At 43.4% G+C, this 20,173-nt stretch overlaps 1 protein-coding gene across 2 annotated transcripts in view; it reads right to left on the minus strand.

The window, feature by feature from the left end:
* BAIAP2L1 (BAR/IMD domain containing adaptor protein 2 like 1) overlaps positions 1-20,173 on the minus strand; it is a 50,428-nt gene that overhangs the window by 2,524 nt on the left and 27,731 nt on the right. Inside the window, exons 4-12 of one of the 2 annotated variants that reach the window (XM_060692858.2) lie at positions 12,728-12,789; positions 12,555-12,626; positions 10,793-10,930; positions 7,292-7,444; positions 6,450-6,617; positions 4,930-5,080; positions 3,544-3,742; positions 2,751-2,828; positions 1,686-1,848 (exon numbers count right to left, since the gene is read on the minus strand). In XM_060692858.2, the coding sequence (XP_060548841.2) occupies positions 1,686-1,848; positions 2,751-2,828; positions 3,544-3,742; positions 4,930-5,080; positions 6,450-6,617; positions 7,292-7,444; positions 10,793-10,930; positions 12,555-12,626; positions 12,728-12,789 (1,184 nt within the window). Of the gene's footprint in view, positions 1-1,685; positions 1,849-2,750; positions 2,829-3,543; positions 3,743-4,929; positions 5,084-6,449; positions 6,618-7,291; positions 7,445-10,792; positions 10,931-12,554; positions 12,627-12,727; positions 12,790-20,173 lie in introns of both variants that reach the window. The other variant, XM_060692857.2, reaches the window with a different exon arrangement.

Consider the following 20,173-nt stretch of genomic DNA (forward strand, 5'->3'; position numbering starts at 1 on the left):
TCTCCATTCCCACCCCACTCGGGGCCCAGCCAGAGGTGGTATTTGCCAGTTCTCCAAACTACTCAAAATTTCCGCTACCGGTTTTTCAGAACCTGTCAGAACCTGCTGGATTTCATCCCTGTTTGAAATCCAGCAGGATTTCAGACTGATTCCAATTTAGACTGATTATTAGTTTTAGGACCAAAAAAAGCAATAAGCCAGGATTGCAGGACAATCCTTTGTCATCATTTCCTACTTTAAAGAGAGGCACCTCCTGCATAATTAATCCTTGTTTTGAATAAGGAGGGTGTGATTCAGGGAATGGCTCAAAGAGAGTCAATTTCCTGTTGCTAATTTCACATATTCCACTTTCACCTAACGCCTAAACTGCAATGGCCCCTCGAGACCAGAAGGTGGCACTCCAGCTTTCCCATAAAACCTAAGCATTATAGCTGAAGTTTTCCCTTTAATCCCTATATTTCAGACCGAAGCGATAATAAATTAAACTCTATGAATCAAGGCCTAAAATGCTTTTAAAGTACCTTTCACTGCAAAACCACCTCATTGTTTGAAAAAGGGGCAAAAACTGCTAAAAGAATCCAGATGTTTCCAAATGCCATTATTTACTGCCTGCTTTCCAGCCTGATTTCCAGCGGTTTCCCTGGCTGGTTGATTTGACGTAACTCTCGAACAAACAGGAATTACAATATCTGAATTTACGAGCCTTCTCTCGGCCTCTGATAGGTCTGTTTTGTTCAAAACCCTAAAACATCATTTTAAACGTTTAAAACTGCATCTGAACCAAATGCCCATCCTTTGCTGCGTGCAACACAAAAGTCTGAAGCAACTTTTTAGCTCTCCACTGTGACGTCTGATTGTGCTAACACTGGGCTGGTATAATTGACACTGCGATGTCGAGCTTGGGAAATGCAACTGAAACAAGGAGTGGATTTCTCCACCCCACTCCCTAATTACAAGTACTCCTCAGCTTACAACCATACTTGAGCCCAGAATTTACGTCGTTAAGTGAGAAATTTGTTAAGTGAGTTGTGCTCCATTTTATGACTTTTTGTTGTTGCATTTGTTAAACTGGAATTCATCATCATCATTTAACGGCTCCATAATCCCTTGCAGGGTGGAGTCTGGGCCGCTAAATGGAACTGGCAGAGTGTTTACTGGCCGGATGCCTTTCCTGTCGCCAATGAGGAGCTTTGTTCAGCAGATATATTCTCATTGGGCTCAGAGAGAGAAATATCTGCCTCAAACTGAATTGCAGTTGTTAAAATTGGGAATATTGGTTGTTAAATAAATCTGGCTTCCCCATGGACTTTGCTTGTCAGTAGGTCACAAAAGGAAATCGCATGATCCCGGGACACTGCAACGGTCATAAATGTGAGTCAGTTGCCAAGCATCTGAATGTAAATCACATGACCCTGGGGATGCTGGAACGGTCATAAGTGTGAAAAGCGGTCCCAAGTCACTTTTTTCCATGCCGTCGTAACTTCGAACGGCCACTAAACAAACTGTCGTAAGTCAAGGGCTCTCTGTAATTTGCTAAAATTTAAAAGAATGCTATAACTAGCAAGTTCAAAAAGTTAAGTTCAGCCTGGCATTACTCAGATAGCTAGATAAAACCCGTCAGCAAAAGTATTTTCAAAAGCTGATTTTTTTTTTTTACATTTGACAAAACTGGTCGGTCTACTTACAGGAGGTACACTTTCTCCTTGAGCTGCTGTCGTTTTAGAAGTTTCAAGTTTTGGTCCTGGAGCTGGTTTGGTTGGCCCAGTAATCACGTAATCTGGTGGAGGGAGGATGGGGTTTTCTCTGTTTGTCAAGTTGACCGAGCTGACACTTCGGATGGGCGCAGGGCTAAAGAAAAGAAAGCCACTGTTAATAACAAAAGCACTTAGACTTATATACCACTTTATAGTGCTTTACAGCCCTCTCTAAGCTGTTTACAGAAGGTTCTGATTTAGGCTTCCTTAGAAATTAAACAGCACAAACTTAGTCCCGGCAAACCTCTTTAATTCATACGGCTGTAAGTTACTTTCATTTATAGTCAGCAGTCTTTCAGAGGAAGGTTATCAACACCCACCTTATCTCCCGTGGAAGAGCTAATTTCCAGACGCAGAGCAAGGCCAAACTTGGCACAGAGTCACAAACAGAATTTTCAACTCTTGAATCGGCCAAATGAACTAATTGCTTCCTGCAAAAGCTCCCATCCCGTTCACTTCTCTTTTATGTCTTATGGGAGGGGCCAATCATCTCCAAGCCTTACTCCCAAGTCGACCCTGTTTCCTTCATTGTTCCTGTCTCCTGGCAGCTCTGCGTATGCGCACACTGGGAACAGGCTGACGCTGTTCTTTTGCCTCGCTGATGTCAGACTCCGGAGACTCCGGGGACAGGAAAGAACTACCAGATGGCCTTGGCCCACTCTCTGCCTCCGACTCCGAGCCATTGTCCGAGCCTTCCTCAGACTCCAGGACTGGCCCACGTTCCTCCCCAACCTCCTCACTGCTCTGCTGGCTGCTGGTGGGCCACAACACAGAGTCAGCCTATGGCCCCCAACAATCTGGCTCCTCATTTTACCAACCTCGGAAGGATGGAAGGAAGGCTGAGTCAACCTGGAGCCAGTCAGGGTCGAACTGCTGGCAATCGGCAGAGTCAGCCTGCCATACTGCATTCTAACCACTCCACAGTCCATAGCCCAACAAGAAGCAACAGATCCTTCAGTTCAATTCTTAAGAGCTTCTATGTCAACCCAACATTACCTGGGCACCGGAATGCGCATGGTCTCTTCTGACGGACCTTCGAAGGGCTTCGTGTAAGAGGATGGGAACCAGCCTTTCCTAGAAGGCAATATTGTAATAATTTACCGATTTTGTAGAAACCCTTAAGATGGGCTGTATACAATAAGAGAAGACATTTGTAGGGGTCCTTGGTGCGCTCTGAACTTGGTCCTCCTGCTCCTCCTCCTCCCAATCTCCACCTCACATTGTTTTTATAATATGGGTAGTCCCCGGATTACGAATGGTCATTCAGCGACCATTCAAAGTTACAATGAAGAGACTTATGAGCAGTGATGGGATTCAGACGGTTTGCACCGATTCAAGCGAACCGGTTGTTAAATCTTCCCTGCTATCAAAGTGGATCCTGGGCGCCGCACTGCAGTGGGGAAACGGGCAACAGGGCGGCCAGCATGAGTGAAGAAGGAGGCCGCTTTCCCTCTTTCCCTGCTCCTCCTCCTTCCCTCGTGCCAGCCGCTCCATTTCCTGTTTCTCCGTTGCAGCACAGCGGCCAGGATCCACTTTGATAGCGGGGGGGGGGGGGAGAGGATAATTTAACAACCGGTTCACCCAGGTTGGCTGTCGCGGGAGGCTCGTCCCGCATGTGCGGCGGAGTTGGAGGACAGGGATGGGCCACGCCTCCCACAATGGCCAACCTGACCCTAACCGGTTGTTAAATTATTTGAATTCCCACCACTGTGGAAATTATGAGTGGATAGGATTTGCTGAGAAGTGGTTTGGGGTAATGAATGAAAAAGTTTGGGAAGCCGTGACATACACTTTTGTGATATCGTGTTCTCCGTACAGCCAGCCGTCCCTTTCCTCTGATACGAGCAGCGTGATAAGGTCGCCCTGGGCGAAACTGAGGAGTGTCTCGTTATTTCCAGCGGTGTGCGGGAAGATGGTCTTCACTTTCTGACGCTTTATTATGTTCAGTCCAGTGGCCATGGAGGTAGATCGCGATAAACTGGAATCATCTGCATGACGTCACGAGAAAGGCAAACAGACAGAAAGAGGCAGGGATAAGAATAAAGCATCATTAATCATAGAATTGCACAGCAGAGAGCATCAATCTAACAATGTGCTCCTCCAAGCTTAGTGGCCACAAATCAGAGTTCAAGATGGTCAGACTAGCTTGTGTCTGGATTTTGGGCCCTTCGGAGAGGGCTCACTCCAAGGCGCTGCTTGTCAATGCAGTCCATGCTTTTCCAAACAGATAGTTGCATTTCCAAACAGATAGTCTTTGAAGAAATCTTTCATTTTATTAAGCACGACAATCTGCCCCCGATCATGGCGTAGCCAACTCTGACTTCCTGACCCCAAACCCTCCCTTTCCGTTCCCCAAATCTCTGCATCTCATTGGCCTTCTTCCAATCACTCTCCGCATATCTACTATTTCAGCTCCCAGGAATGTCCCCCTCCCTCTCATCTCCTAGGGGATATTATCTTCAAGGAAAATAAGTAGGTGAAATATCAAGCGTCCTCTTGCCAGCTTCCCCCTCTTCTCCTTCTTATGTCAGCACTAGAGTAAATGCAGGTTGAAGTGCTGACACCTTCCTTCCTTCCTTCCTTCCTTCCTTCCTTCCTTCCTTCCTTCCTTCCTTCCTTCCTTCTTTCCTTCCTTCCTTCCTCTTTCTTTCTTTCTTTCTTTCTTTCTCTTTCTTTCTTTCTTCTTTCTTTCTTTCTTCTTTCTTTCTTTCTTTTCTTTCCTTCCTTCCTTCCTTCCATTCCCCCACCCACTCACCACCCACCCACCCACCCATCTCTCTCTCTCTCTCTGAAATATATAGGTAGTCCTTGACTGAGCCCAAAATTTCCATTGCTAAGCGAGACAGTTGTTAAGTGAGTTTCCCCCCACTTTATCACCATTCTCGTCACAGTTGTTAAGTGAATCTGGCTCCCCTATTGACTTTGCTTACCAGAAGCTCACGAAAACGGGGATCACGTCACCCTGAGTCATCGCAACCATCATAAATATGAGTCCGTGGCCAAATGCCTGAATTTTAATCACGTCTGAGCTCAGAGATGCTTCAACGGTTGTAGGGGTGAAAAACGATCATCGATCGTTTGTAACTTCGGACGGTCACTAAATGAATGGTTGTAAATCAAGGATTACCTGTATGCAAAATTACCACCTTGGTAGACTGATAGGCGCTATACTTACCTGCTGCATTGGTTAATTTCTCGGAAGAGGTCTTGGGTGCGACGGGTGGGTTGTTGAACATATCAACTAAAGGGCTGGTATAAGCTCTCCCCGGGGGGGCTGGGGGCACCTTGGGAGAATGCCGTCGGAGGGAATCGTAATTGTTTCCAACCTGCTGAGCGAAAGTCGAAGCGTCAACATTGTGAAACAACAGCACAAAGGCATGAGTAAATATTAGCGATTTTATTGGCTTCCTCCAAGCTGAATTCCTTCCTTGGAAAGTTTTTTTCCCCTTAATTAGACTCACTCGCAGGTTTTCCAGCTTGATTCTATCCCAGAATATATGGAAGCTCAGCACGGGAATGAATCGCAAAACTAGATTGTTATTTGTAAGGTAAAAATCAGAGGCGCTAGTGCAATTTGAGACATTCATAAAGTAACAGGTGTGTTTCCGTGTGGAATTTAAGGTGCCAGAGTAGAAACTAGGAGATGGTGAGTTCTAGTCCTGCTTTAGGCATGAAAGCCAGCTGGGTGACTTTGGGCCAATCACCAGGAGACTGTGAGTTCTAGTCCCGCCTTAGCCATGAAAGTCAACTGGGTGACTTTAAGCCAATCACCAGGAGACGGTGAGTTCTAGTCCCGCCTTAGCCATGAAAGTCAACTGGGTGACTTTAAGCCAATCACCAGGAGACTGTGAGTTCTAGTCCCGCCTTAGCCATGAAAGTCAACTGGGTGACTTTGGGCCAATCACCAGGAGACGGTGAGTTCTAGTCCCGCCTTAGCCATGAAAGTCAACTGGGTGACTTTAAGCCAATCACCAGGAGACGGTGCGTTCTAGTCCCGCCTTAGCCATGAAAGTCAACTGGGTGACTTTAAGCCAATCACCAGGAGACGGTGAGTTCTAGTCCCGCCTTAGCCATGAAAGTCAACTGGGTGACTTTAAGCCAATCACCAGGAGATGGTGAGTTCTAGTCCCGCCTTAGCCATGAAAGTCAACTGGGTGACTTTGGGCCAATCACCAGGAGATGGTGAGTTCTAGTCCCGCCTTAGCCATGAAAGTCAACTGGGTGACTTTAAGCCAATCACCAGGAGACGGTGAGTTCTAGTCCCGCCTTAGCCATGAAAGTCAACTGGGTGACTTTAAGCCAATCACCAGGAGACGGTGAGTTCTAGTCCCGCCTTAGCCATGAAAGTCAACTGGGTGACTTTGGGCCAATCACCAGGAGATGGTGAGTTCTAGTCCCGCCTTAGCCATGAAAGCCATCATGGTGAGCTTGGACAGTCCCTCTCTCTCAGCCCAACCCACCTCACAGGGCTGTTGTGGAGGAAGAAGATGTATTCTGTATATTTAGCGCATGTAAAGTAATAAAGGTGGGGGATAAAATTCTAATAAATAAATAAATAATAATCAATGTGTTTATTAAATAAATAAACGCTTGCATTGTACACTTGGAGCCATCAAATATTGATTCTTCTGCCCATGTCCCTCTCATCCCTACTCGGCTCCTAAGGTGAAATGGAAGCGGAGGAGAGCTTCTCACCAGGTTATTCCTCTCGATCATTGGGGAAGGCAGGGGAGTCCCCGATATCGAAACGGATCCTGGGGTCCTGATCTCTTCGATCATATTCATGACGTTCTCCGGAACTTTGGTGGCATCGCCGCAGGTTTCCAACCACGCCGGCAACTTGGTGGTAAGTATCTCTGAGCACTGCGGAGAAGACGAGGAATATATATATAAATTTCATAAATAAGAGAACGAGAAAACGAAGATGCTTCTTCCGAGCAAATCTAGGAATTGACTATGGTTTGGATTACAGTTTTGTTTCACGGAGGCAAATGTTTGGACAGGCCTGTATTAGATGTATTTGGAACACGGCATCCAGTTTTGGTTACCACACTGCAAAAAAAGATGTTGAGACTTTGGGAAAAAGTGCAGAGATGTTAAAAGGCCTGGAGACTAAAACGTATGAAGAACAGTTGCAGGATTTGGGTTTGGATAGTGTAGAGAAAAGAAGGACCAGGGGAGATACGATAGCAGTCTTCCAGTATTTGAGGGGCTTCCACAAAGAGGAGGTGGGGGCAGCCTATTCTCCAAAATACCAGAAAGGCAGGACAAGAAGCAACGGATGGAAACTAATCGAGGAGAGAAGCAACCTGGAATTAAGGAGAAACTTCCTAACAGTGAGGACAATTAACCAGTGGAAGAACTTGCCTTCAGAAGTTGTGGGTGCTTCATCACTGGAGGTTTTTAAGAAGAGACTGGACAGAGAATGGTGTGGAATGGTATAGGGTCTCCTGCTTGAGAAGGGGGTTGGGCTAGAAGATCTCCAAAGTCCCTTCCAGCTCTATTCTGATTGATACAGGGCCTTCTCCCACACTCACCTCCACGTGGTAATGGAACAGGCGTTGAGCAAAACTGCAGTGCTTGTCAACCAGGAAGCAAAACCTTTTCTTCTCTTCAAGTAAGGCCTCTCGGCAACCCTCCGCAATAAATCTTTGGATATCGCTCTGTCGGGAGCTGACGGTTTCCAAATACTACATAAAGCATGAAAAGACCAGATTCAGTCAATCAGACACACACACACAAAACTTGTGCTATTTGTTTAAGATATGCCTTGGTAGTACTAGGGTTTAAGGCACCCTGTTATTAAGCTGCTTAAGACCAGCTGCCTGCAATTACTGCAGGGTTCGAATCTCGCCAAGGCTCAAGGTTGACTCAGCCTTCCATCCTTTCTAAGGTAGGTGAAATGAGGACCCAGTTTGTGGGGGCAATAAGCTGACTTTGTATAAATATACAAAAGGATGAAGGCTATTGCTGAGCACATTGTAAGCCGCCCTGAGTCTTCGGAGAAGGGCGGCATATAAATCAAATTTAAAAAAAAAAAAAAAAAAAAAAATATTACCAGTCCATTTTCTAGGAAATCCAGATAGATAGATAGATAGATAGATAGATAGATAGATAGATAGATAGATAGATAGATAGATAGATTTATAGATAGATAGATATGGATGGACGGATGGATGGTAGGTAGGTAGCAGACAGACAGATAGTAGGTAGGTAGGTAGATGGTAGATAGATAGATAGATATGGATGGATGGACGGTAGGTAGGTAGCAGACAGACATATAGTAGGTAGGTAGGTAGATGGTAGATAGATAGATAGATAGATAGATAGATAGATAGATAGATAGATAGATAGATAGATAGATAAAGTGTTTTTCTATCGAGACACCTGGTCTACCCCAGCATGTGGGAGGGAGCATACTGCATCCCTTTCGCCTTTCACGACAAAATGGTTATTTTATACCAAATTTATATTTCGATGATAAAGAAGTTTCTCTTTATTTCTTTATCAGCGAAATATAAATTTGGTATTATATATATATATATATATATATATATATATATATATATATATATACACACAGAGAGATAGAGAGAGAGAAAGAGAGAGAGAGAGAATTAGAGTTTCATTATTGGACTGTTGACTTGAGATGGGTTCCCCTCGCACATATGTGCTAGTTGTTCCCGATTCTAGGAGGGAGCTCATCTCCGTTTCAAAGCCGAAGAGCCAGCATTGTCCAAAGATGTCTCTGTAGTCATGTGGCTGGCATGACTCAACGCCAAAGGCACACGGAACGCTGCTCCCTTCCCACCAAAGGTGGTCCCTATTTTTCTACTTGCATTTTTTACGTGCTTTCGAACTGCTAGGTTGGCAGAAGCTGGGATAAGTAACGGGAGCTCACCCCGTTACACGGCACTAGGGATTCAAACTGCTGAACTGCCAACCTTTTGATTGACAAGCTCAGCGTCTTAGCCACTGAGCCACAGTAAGGAGAAGCGAAATAAAAACAACACAATATTCCTCTAATATTCGGGCCTGGTAAACAGGAGTTCTTGTACAACTTGAGTTTAACAGCAGCTTCAAACTCTCAATTTTTCTCAAAGAGAAGTGCGCAGTCCGGTCGCATTCTACCACTCTGTATCAACATGCACAAAATATCATTTATGTATTCCCTTGATAAAGCTGCCAATTTACACAATAGCCAATTATTTTTTCCAGGACAGAAAGATTTATCTGTTGACATGGAAAAGGCTATAAATATTCTTGCTACCTCATGTCCAGAGACTAACTTCAGCCCCAAACACGTGTTTGTTTGTTTTTCTTAAATCTTAAGGCACTTTGGGATACTCCAAGTAGAAGGAGACGGGTTTGAATCTGGATTATGTGCGAATGGATGTCAAGATTTCACTTCTCGGTCCCACTTTGGTTGAGCTTAGTACAACGGAGGGAGGAACAGGTGAATGTTAATTGTTGCTGGTCTGCATAAATGAAAGCAGAAGTCAACATACAGTAGTGGCCAAAATTGTGGAAACCTTTTTGGGAAAGTGTATTTTTGAGGTTTGATGGCTAATAACACCACTTTTTTGGGGGGGGGGGTTTCAAGATAATCCTATTCCGCTGCTGGAATGGCCTGGGAATAAGCCAGACCTTCACCCAATTGAAAATCTATGGAGCCGGCTAAAGAAACTTGTTAGTCAGAAGTGACCCAGCAATAAAACCCAGTTAATCGAAGCAATCCTTCAATCTTGGTTTCTCATTATAACAGCTGCAGAACTCACAGACTTGGTTCACTCCATGGGAAGACGTTGTAAGGCTGTAATTCATGCTAAAGGTAGTTACCCAACTAAGGATTAACTGACATGGGGATCATTTTTGTATATATCTCGTTTTTTCTATGGGGATAATTTTTGTATATCTTGTTTTTTCTACGTGTTTCACTTTTCTTCTTTATACAGTAACTGCTACTCTAATAGCAAATCCTTCATAAAAGTTATTGCATTAACATTCTTGATTAAATTATCTTTTCATTGATATATAATTTTACGGTACGACTCCCCCCCCCCCCCCCCAAAAAAAAGAAAGTGGTGTTATTAGCTAGTTTTAGAAAATACATTTTTCCCAAAAGGTTTTTGCACAATTTTGACCACTGCTGTAATTGTGCTATGCACAAAAACCTTTCTGGAAATAATCTCAATATCAATTGATAGTATTAGAGGTAGTCCTCAACTTAGAACAGTTCGTTCAGTGACCGTTCTAAAGTCACAGCAGCACTGGATAAAGTGACTTATGACCGTTTTTCACACTTACGACCGTTACAGCATTCCCCCTCGTCACGTGATCAAAATTGGGATGCTTGGTAACTGACTCATATTTACGACAGTTGCAGTGTCCCCGGGGTCACGTGATCCCCTTTTTGCGACCTTCTGCCAAGCAAAGTCAATGGGAAAGCCAGATTCACTTAATGACCATGTTACTAACTTAACTGCAGCGATTCACTTAACAACTGTGGCAAGAAAGGTCGTAAAACGGGGCATAACTCACTTAATTGTCTCGCTTAGCCATCTAAGTTTGGGATTAAATTGTGGTCGTAAATCCAGGACTGCCTGCATTAACGCTAAAGAGGAACATTAATACCTCTTAATACCTAGTGGTAAAGGGAGGAAGGAGGAGACCGGAAAGGTGATTTATTTAAGTAACAGCATAAATAACACTAAATTGTGGTACGGTGGCCTAGAGATGGAGCTCTCGCCTCACGATCAGGAGGCTGTGAGTTCGATCCTAGGTAGAGGAAGATATTTCTCTCTCTGGGTACAATGAGAATGTATCTGCTGAACAAAACTCCGCCCTGGTGACAGGAAAGGCATCCGGCCAGTAAACACTTTGCTAGCTCCATTCAGTTGCCCAGAATCCACCCTGCAAGGGATTATGGGGGACATTAAACGGAGATGATGATAGGTTTGAATTTTAACAAAATATTGAAGTAAGCTTGACTTAACTTTCAAGCTAATACGGGAAGGACTCAGGGTGAAGGTACCAACCTCGGATTCTCTATGTTCATATTTGATGGCGTTCCGTCCTCCTTGGCTTTTCCGCCTGATTTTCTTCAGCTCGGCCTGAGATTTTTCCAAAGAATCCAATTTGCTTCGATGTTCGTTCTGGTACCTCTTCAGAGTAGCCTGCAAGGAGAAAATTGACAGAGGTCTTTGTAGGAAGAAGGTCCATCGTGAGGTTGGGAATCTGGTATCCACGGGTTCCCTACTTAGGGGAGGACACTGACAGTGGCATGCTAAAAAAAAAAAAAAGGAGATTGTTCCCTACTGTTCTGAAACTGTAGGGAATAACAATATTATTATAGTTATTATAGTTTATCGGGACATGCTTCAACCCGTTGAAAAATTACGAAAGGAACATATGCATGAGAAAACAGAAAAATAGAAGTCAAGAAGTTGTTCATAGAAAACTGGAGGTTCTTGCTACGTATTTTTCGGAGTATAAGATGCACTTTTTTCCCTCCTAAAAGAGGGTGAAAATTTGGGTGTGTCTTATACTCTGAATGTAGCTTTTTCGAAGCGATCTCCGCTTCCCTGCTTTGCCTGCTCCCTCCGGCTCTCAGCTGTGAAGTGTTTTTTCCAGCCCTAAGGAAGCGCTAGCGAGTGAAGTGATCTCCGTGGTTTGCCTGCTTTTCTCATTGCTTCTCTCTCGAAAGATCAGCTGTGCCTTAGAAGCTGTTTTTTATCCCCAAGCAGGGGATAAAAACCAGCGAACTAATGTGCTGAAGCTGACCAGACTAAAGACGCTAGCCAGATGAATATCTGGTAGGCAGATTTTTTTTTTCTCCTATTTTCCTCCCCAAAAACTAAGCTGCGTCTTATACTCAAGTGCGTCTTATACTCCGAAAAATACGGTAATTTATTTTATGTATGCATTGAGATCTTACTTTGGCCACCTAATGAGAAGGAAGGACTCACTGGACTAATGCAGGGGTTAGCAACCTGCGGCTCTGGAGCCGCATGTGGCTCTTTCATCCCTCTGCTGCGGCTCCATCACCAGTCAGCTCCACAATTGATAGGGCTTTCGGTTAGGACAGGTAGAGGAAAAAGGACGCCACGCTAGGAGGAGACTCTATGGTGGGGGAACTGGACTTCCGGCCAGCTCCAGAATTGAACGGAGGGTTTCTGGTTAGGACCTTTGTGGCTCTTTGCGTGTTTAAGGATGCCAACCCCTGGCCTAATGCTGGGAAAGATTGTGGGCATGAGAAGAAGGGGACGGCAGAGAACGAGGTGGCTGGCTGGAGTCACTGAAGCAGTAGTTGTGAGCTTAAATGGACTCTGGAGATGGTAGAGGACAGGAAGGCTTGGAGGAACGTGGTCCATGGGGTCGCGATGGGTCGGACACGACTTCCCAACTAACAACAACAACACAGATCTTATCTCATCTTTAGGCATATAGATTTCCAACCTTGCTAACTGAAAAAAGGGATACCCAGATTTGGTTGACATCAAAGCAGGAGAACGTTTGGCAGAAGGAACCAGAGAACGAATCCACAGCTTCTTCCAAGTTAAAACTATATTGGGGGGGGGGGGTCCTTGTTCCTCTCTGAACTTGTTTTCTTGCAGACGTTTCCTGACTCAACTAGGTAACATCAATTCCAGCATAAAACTATGTTACTCACGATAGACTAAATTCTGAAGGTTTTTCAGAGGTTGAGGAAGGTTAGTGGTCAACTCGGAGACGTGACTGATTTGTGGCTGCCACCAAGAAAACTAGCAAATTCTTGCATTTAATCTTTAAAAAACTTACATTCATATATTTTACATCTAGTTCGGTTTTCTTCTCCAGCTCCGATATAATTTCTTTATGGAATCTCTTGAACTGTAGTCATGAAAAATTGACAAAGGGCAAGAAGGTTAGTATATCTTCATATGAAAATATGGGTACGATATTTTAAAGCACCGCGGGGAGATTTTACTTACGTTTTCCTCTAGCTTGTCGTTGAGTTTCTTTTGAGCGATAGAAATCTCGATGAGGACATGCCCTGTTGACAAACAAGATTAAATTTTATTTCTGGTTCCTTGGGCCCTTCAAAAAAAAAGAAAAAAGGAAGAAAGGGCAGCACAAGTCAAATATCTTGATTCCTTTTTCAAACTCCTCGCCAAAAACAACACAAGAAGCTTTGTAGGAATCCGGCTTGGGTTATGAGGAACTGGGAAAAAGCAACAGATATTAAAAACTGCATTAAAACCTAATACAGCAGGAACTGGGTATGTCTAGTTTAATGAAGAGAAGGACCAGGGGAGACATGATAGCAGTCTTCCATTAGCTCAGGGGCTGCCCCAAAGAAGAGGGAGCCAAGCTATTCTCCAGAGCACCTGAAGGCAGGACAAGAAGCAATGGGTGGAAACTCATCAAGGAGAGAAGCAACTTAGAACTAAGGAGAAATTTCCTGACAGTGAGAACGATGAATCAGTGGAACTACTTGCCTCCAGAAGTTGTGAATGCTCCAACACTGGAAGTTTTTAAGAAGATGTTGGATAACCATTTGTCTGAAGTGGTGTAGGGTTTCCTGCCTGGGCAGGGGGTTGGACTAGAAGACCTCCAAGGTCCCTTCCAACTCTGTTTTCTATTCTATTCTATATATACACATATTGTCCTCCCTAGTTGAATACTGACTAAAATATTACAATAATATTACATTCTCATCCCTTGTGAAACAGGTCCCCCCAAACTGTTACATATATTTGGAAATTATTAACTTGTCATCTATATATTATACTAATGACAAAACAGTTAACAAGGAGAACAACCATAATAAAAAAAGGCAAGATTGTAGTTTCAAAACCCTCTGTCAGCAAACTGTTAGTGTAGTCAAGGCGTAGAAAATTTACCATGGCATCTCATCTACCGGTATTTCAAATCCTCACAATAATTAACAATGATTCGTCGTGGATCGAATATCCAACTGACATTTTCATGCATTTGGCCTCTTCCAATTTCGGACACAAAATTGTGCTGGGAAATGTTTTTCTCTCCATGAGGCTGCCTTCAACTCAACCCATGAATCAGGACAGAAGTTAAGCTACCCCTTAGCTGTAGCACCATTAAACTTGTCCTGATCAGACACCCTCTGACGCCAACTCAGAGAGAAAGCACGTTCTTGGCACGCTGAAGACCCTGGCTTCGATCCCCGACAGTCGTGGGAAAGGTCTGGAGCTGCCTAACCCCTTAGTTAGTGGTGGCCACCCAGGGTAGACCATCCAGAGCGAAGGAGGCCATCATCTGATGTTGCTAATTATAAAGGCATTTTCTTCTCGATAAATCTTCCTGCCCTTTGGTAGTATTTCAAGTGACAGTATGCTAGGGTTTCAGTATGTTAGCATTTCAGATGACACTAGACTAGAGCCTACAAAAATACAGAGACTAAAGTCAACACAATTATTTGGTGCTCTCAAAAGCTTGGCTGTTTCTTGCATTACCCTCCTAGATCAGGTTCAAGGTTCAAGGTTCTGGTTACCACCTTTAAAGCGCTCCGTGGCTTAGGACCTGGTTACTTACGGGACCGCCTACTACCATCAATAGCCTCCCACCGACCAGTACGCTCCCACAGAGAGGGGCTCCTCCAGGTGCCGTCGGCCAAACAATGTCGGCTGTCGGCCCCTAGGGGGAGAGCCTTCTCTGTGGGGGCACCGACGATCTGGAATGAGCTCCCCCCAGAGATACGGAGGATTCCGGATCTGCGCACCTTCCGCTGCGAGCTGAAGACTCTTTTATTTCATCAAGCTGGCCTCGCCTAAATCTTCTCCCTTTTAAGTGCAAATTTTAAATTTTAATGTATTTTAAAATATGGGTATTTTAAATTATGGGTATCAATTCAGCCAAATTTATTTAATTCATTTTATTCGATTTTAAATTTTGTATATATATGTGTTTTATTTTATGGCTGTTCACCGCCCTGAGTCCTTCGGGAGTAGGGCGGTATAGAAATTCAATAAAATTAAATAAATAAATAAATAAATAAATAAATAAATAAATAAATAAATAAATAAATAAATAAATAAATAAATAAATAAATAAATAAAGTCTTCAAGAAAACCACCAAGTTCAGACTCCATAGTCGTCGTCCTCCTCTTTTTGACTTGTGCAGTATACAGGTCCTCAATGGAAGGCAGGTTGGTAGCCCTTGTTTTTTTTGCAGTTCTAATTATCCTCTGAAGTTTGTGTCTGTCTTGTTGGGTTGCAGAACCAAACCAGACAGTTATAGAGGCGCAGGTGACAGACTCAACAATATTTTCAAAAGCGATGGTCTTTTTTTTTAATGAGCAATCTGGTAGGTCTTATTTACAAGAGAAGTGCTAAACGAACTGTCGTAACTCAAGGACTATCTTGTATGTAGTCTCTGCCTTAGCTCTTCGATCTCTTAAAACAGGACTAGCTCTACCCCTCAACTTGCAAATGGAAACAGGAAAGCTACCCAGGCGTGGCCCGGCTTACGGTTATGCATGGATAGGTCCCACCTATTTAAATGGGACTTACACATCGGTTAACTACGGGAAGGCTTAGCGGTGAGGTCATCGCCTCTTTCAGCTTCGGCATACCTATCTGTAGACAGAATGAAGCAATGAGGAAACCCTCCTTTGCCATGGAGAAGCTTAACCCGAAGCCCCAGTTCCATGGAGGGTAAAGTTTGTGGAAAGTGTGTGGGTTTCAAGAGCTTATTTTAACGCTCCGATTACGGTCACACAGTAAGTGCGTTGCAGAATGGGCTGCTAACAGCAACGCAACGGGCCCAGCGGTTCCCTGTTTGCGAAGATTAACATGTCAGAATCGGGGACTTAATGTTCTAGGAGTTTTTTTTTTAAACTTGCTGTCTGTGCCGCTTGAACGCGGATATTGTATACGTTCAGGAAATGAACAATGAACAATGAATTTATCTGGTTGGAAAAACCCTTGCTATATACTTCTTTGCTTCTTGGTAACATACAATAGCAATTACACTTAGACTTATATACCGCTTCACAATGCTTTGCAACCCTCTCTAAGCGGCTTACAGAGTCAGCATATTGCCCCCAACAATCTGGGTCCTTGGAAGGATGGAAAGCTGAGTCAAATTTGAGCCAGTCAGAATCGAACTCCTGGCAGTGGGCAGAGTCAGCCTGCAATACTGCATTCTAACCACTGCGCCACCACAGCTAATCAGCAGTAGCTCTTAGACTTATATACCATTTTACAGTGCCTTTACAGCCCTCTCTAAGCGGTTTACAGAGTCAGCCTTTTGCACCCAACAATCTGGGTCCTCATTTTACCCACCTCAGAAGGATGGAAGGCTGAGTCAACCTGGAGCTGACCAAGATCGAACTCCTGGCAGTGGGCAGAGTTAACCTGCAACACTGCATTGTAACAACTGCACCACTATGGCTGGCTGGCTGGCTGGCTTCCTTCCTCCCTTCCTCCCTCCCTCCCTCATTCACTTACTCATTTTCTTTCCCTCCTTCCCAAGCAGTAGCACTTAGACTTATATACCACTTTACAGTGCCTTTACAGCCCTCTCTAAGCGTGAATCCGGCTTCCCCGTTTGCGATCTTCAGAAGGTCGCAAAAGGGAATCACGTGATCCTGGGTCACTGCAACCGTCATAAGTACATGCCAGTTGCCAAGCTTCTGAATTTTGATCGCGTGATCGTGGGAATGCTGCAATGGTCACTAAACGGACTGCTGGCTGGGGGATTCTGGGAGTTGAAGTCCACCCATCTTCAAGCTACCAAGATTGAGAAACACTGTTCTAGACTTTTAATATAAGATGCAAAGCAGGATTAAATCAATCGTGCTAAACGTGTGAAATGGAACTTGAGTATTAGCACTGAAATAAAGAGAACGTTTGATTTTTGACTAACAAATTAATTCGCGTCAAATGAGGAGTTTGAGTGTGGGGAATTCTTTTTCCCCCCGCTGTGATTCAAGCCTTTATCCTTTTTTTCCCCTGTGCTGCAAGCCAAGAGATTCGGATGTTGCTCAAGGCTGCCTCGGATGAGCTGGCCCTGCCTTGAGAAACTGCTGAGTAGGTGAGATCTGTCTTCTCCTACGTGCATCCAAGACGTAAGCTCTTAAGCGCCGTGATTTAAAGCCCATTGCCCTTGAAAAAACAAACTCAGTCAAAAAGCGATTTACTGACTTACTGGCAATACCTATAAACACCAGGAATGGATTGAGCCCTTTGATTGATCAAAGAAACGGACTCAAGAGTTGGCTTGTTATCTTAACTTTGCTTTAATATTCCTATAAAATTCCTATAAAAAAACGTTGCTTTAATATTCTACTCTCAGGAGAAAAATAATAATCTATTTTGTATTGGAACAATCTTCCTACCTAAGTGCTCTCTCTCTCTCCCTTTATTTCTCTCTCTCCCTTTCTCTCTCTCCCTTTCTCTCTCTCTCTCTCCCCTTTTCTCTCTCTCCCTTTCTCTCTTTCTTTCCTTTTCTTTCTCTCTCTCTCCCTCCTTTTTCTCTCTCTCCCTTTCTCTCTCCCTTTCTCTGTCTCTCTCCCTTTCTCTTTCCTTTTCTCTCTCTCCCTCCTTCTTTTTCTCTCTCTCCCTTTCTCTCTTTCTCTTTCTCTCTCCCTCTCCTTCTTTCTCTTTCTCTCCCTTTCTTTCTCTCTCTCTTTCTTTTTCTCCCCTCCCATTGATTTATTTGTACATTCCTTACAGAATATTTAGTAATTTTATATTGGGAACTTAAAGCTCTCTGCAGTTGACAAAGTTCCACACTACTATTAGAGAAAGAATATCTGCAAATATATGGAGGTTAAAAAGACACATTGAAGAACGTGGGATCCCAGTTATAGGAAGAGAAAGGACAGCAAATGTGATAGATAGATAGATAGATAGATAGATAGATAGATAGATAGAAAAATGATGGATGATATAGATGATAAATATAGATAATAGATAAATGATAATTGATAGTCATTCCCCAAACAACAATGACCATCTTCCTAAAACAAAGGCTGACTCAACACACCTTCAACACAATGAAACACCTACAGGGCAAAAAAAGACACCCACTGAGTTGATAACAAGCCAAATCACCGTCTGCAGGTGCTGAAGGTTTCTTTTCCCCTTCTTCTTGCCAGAGGGTGTGTCATTTCGCACAACGCTGCCGATGCATTCTAAGGTGGTGAGTGGGTGCCCTTGAGCAAGCTTATCTAACCCATCGCCATTGCTTGTTGTGGGGCGTGGCGGTTTGAAAAACAAACCAGAAGACCAAAATATTAACCAGGGGCGTTCCCGTATTCCTATCCCAAACACCGTTTTGTATAATTTCTTCGAACCGAAAAAACTTGACCGGGCTGTTCTGAACCACGTTACGGGGCCAGAGTCATCGACCACGGTCATTGCAACCTTTGGACCATGATTCTCTCTGGCAGTCCTTCCTTATTTCCGCCTCGATTGAGTGTAGAGATTCTCAAGAGGAAGAAAAGTGACCTTTGATGAGCTGATCATGATTAGAAACAGGATGTGGTTAAAATCTTTGGAATTCCTGGCTGGTGAATCTCAGGGGAAGCCAATGGAAGATAAGCCCTCAATCTCCAGGGTGTCACAATACACAGACTAATTCCTCCAGGCTGGAGGAGGCGGTGGGGAATGGAGGATGGACTCATATCTCTTGGGGGGTTTTGTCCCATCATGTTGCTTCTCTGCCTAGGCATCTATCAGGAGAAGGCACGGAAGTTCAACAGCCTTAAAACATTTTGTGTCTCAAGAGGATGTGATGACTGGTACAATACAGGTAGTCCTTGATCTTGTAATAGTTGATTTAGAGTAGAGTAGAGTAGAGTAGAGTAGAGTAGAGTAGAGTAGAGTAGAGTAGAGTAGAGTAGAGTAGAATAGAATTAGAATAGAATAGAATAGAATAGAATAGAATAGAATAGAATAGAATAGAATAGAATAGAATAGAATAGAATAGAATAGAATAGAATAGAATAGAATAGAATAGAACAGAACAGAACAGAACAGAACAGAATAGAATAGAATAGAATAGAATTCTTTATTGGCCAAGTGTGATTGGACACACAAGGAATTTGTCTTTGGTGCTTATGCTCTTAGTGTACATAAAGAAAAAAATAAAGTACATTCATCAAGAATCATGGTTAGAATGCAGTATTGCAGGCTAACTCTGCCAACTGGCAGCAGCTCGATCCTGACCGGCTCAAAGTTGACTCACCCTTCCGTCCTTCTGAGGTGGGTAAAATGAGGACCCAGATTGTTGTGGGCAATAGGCTGACTCTGTAAACAGCTTAGAGAGGGCTGTAAAGTACCGTGAAGCGGTATATAAGTCTAAGTGCTATTGCTATATACGGGAAAGGGTCTCCTGCAGAAATTCCTCAAGGACATTTCTGAGTGTAATGTCTTCTCTTAGCTCCCTTGCACGTATTGTTCTATCCTGAGTTGCAACATAGGAAACCCTACTTCAAGAGGGAACACCGAGGGTTAATGGAGAAGGATTCTACGATTCTTCTCTGACCAGGAATGAACGACCAACGCAGAGTAAAATTCACATCAGACCTTTTCAATTGTTCGGTCCGCAATGCTGGCTCCGCTTCATGCCTATCCAACATATAGAACCAAAATAAAATTTGTCCTTTACGCTCAGATGGCCATTAAAAAAAAAAGAAAACTAATCGCAATTTCAAGAACAGACTCGGAAACGGAACAAGGGAGAGAGCCAAATCCACGGGCCGAATCCTTGGCAGGGCAAAGACGTCAGGGATAAAACTGATTCAGTGGCACAATTAGGGTTTGACTACGTGGGATCCTTGTCCTTTTTTTTGGGAGGTGGACATAACGGCGTTTTTTCTATTTAAATCACCCGCCTCACGAACAGGAAAAAAAACCCAGGTAAACATATCAGGTGGCTTTGCCTTCTGTGAAATACAGAGCAAATATTTGCATAATTTTAAAAGGCAAAATCAATTAGGCCTCTTTCATTTTTTTTTTTTTAAATTGTCCAATACAGTATTCAGTATTCAGAAGTTACCTTTAACCATCTGGAACAAAGAATAATTTTGTGGAAAAGTGGTGTTATTAGCCATCAAACCTCAAAAATACACTTTTCCCAAAAGGTTTCCACAATTTTGACCACTACTTTATAGAGGCAAAGAGACAGAGAGACTTGCAGGCAGAGATTTGAGAGAGAGAGAGAGAGAGAGAGATTATATATATGGAGAGAGAGAGAGAGAGAGAGAGAGAGGGAGAGAGAGAATGAATAGATAGATGATGTGTTGCTGCTTTTGTGGCTGTATAAATCCAGCAAGAATTGCGAGTTCCTTAAAATATATTTACATTAATGCTTTTTCTAAATCAATATTTGAAAAAAAACAAACAAACCTGAGCTATTTTTCTGCCTAGGTATGAAGTAAGATAAAAACTTC

Source organism: Pantherophis guttatus, chromosome 14 (genome assembly GCF_059756535.1).
Source record: "Pantherophis guttatus breed Tessera chromosome 14, ASM5975653v1, whole genome shotgun sequence".
Classification (NCBI taxonomy): Eukaryota; Metazoa; Chordata; class Lepidosauria; order Squamata; family Colubridae; genus Pantherophis; species Pantherophis guttatus.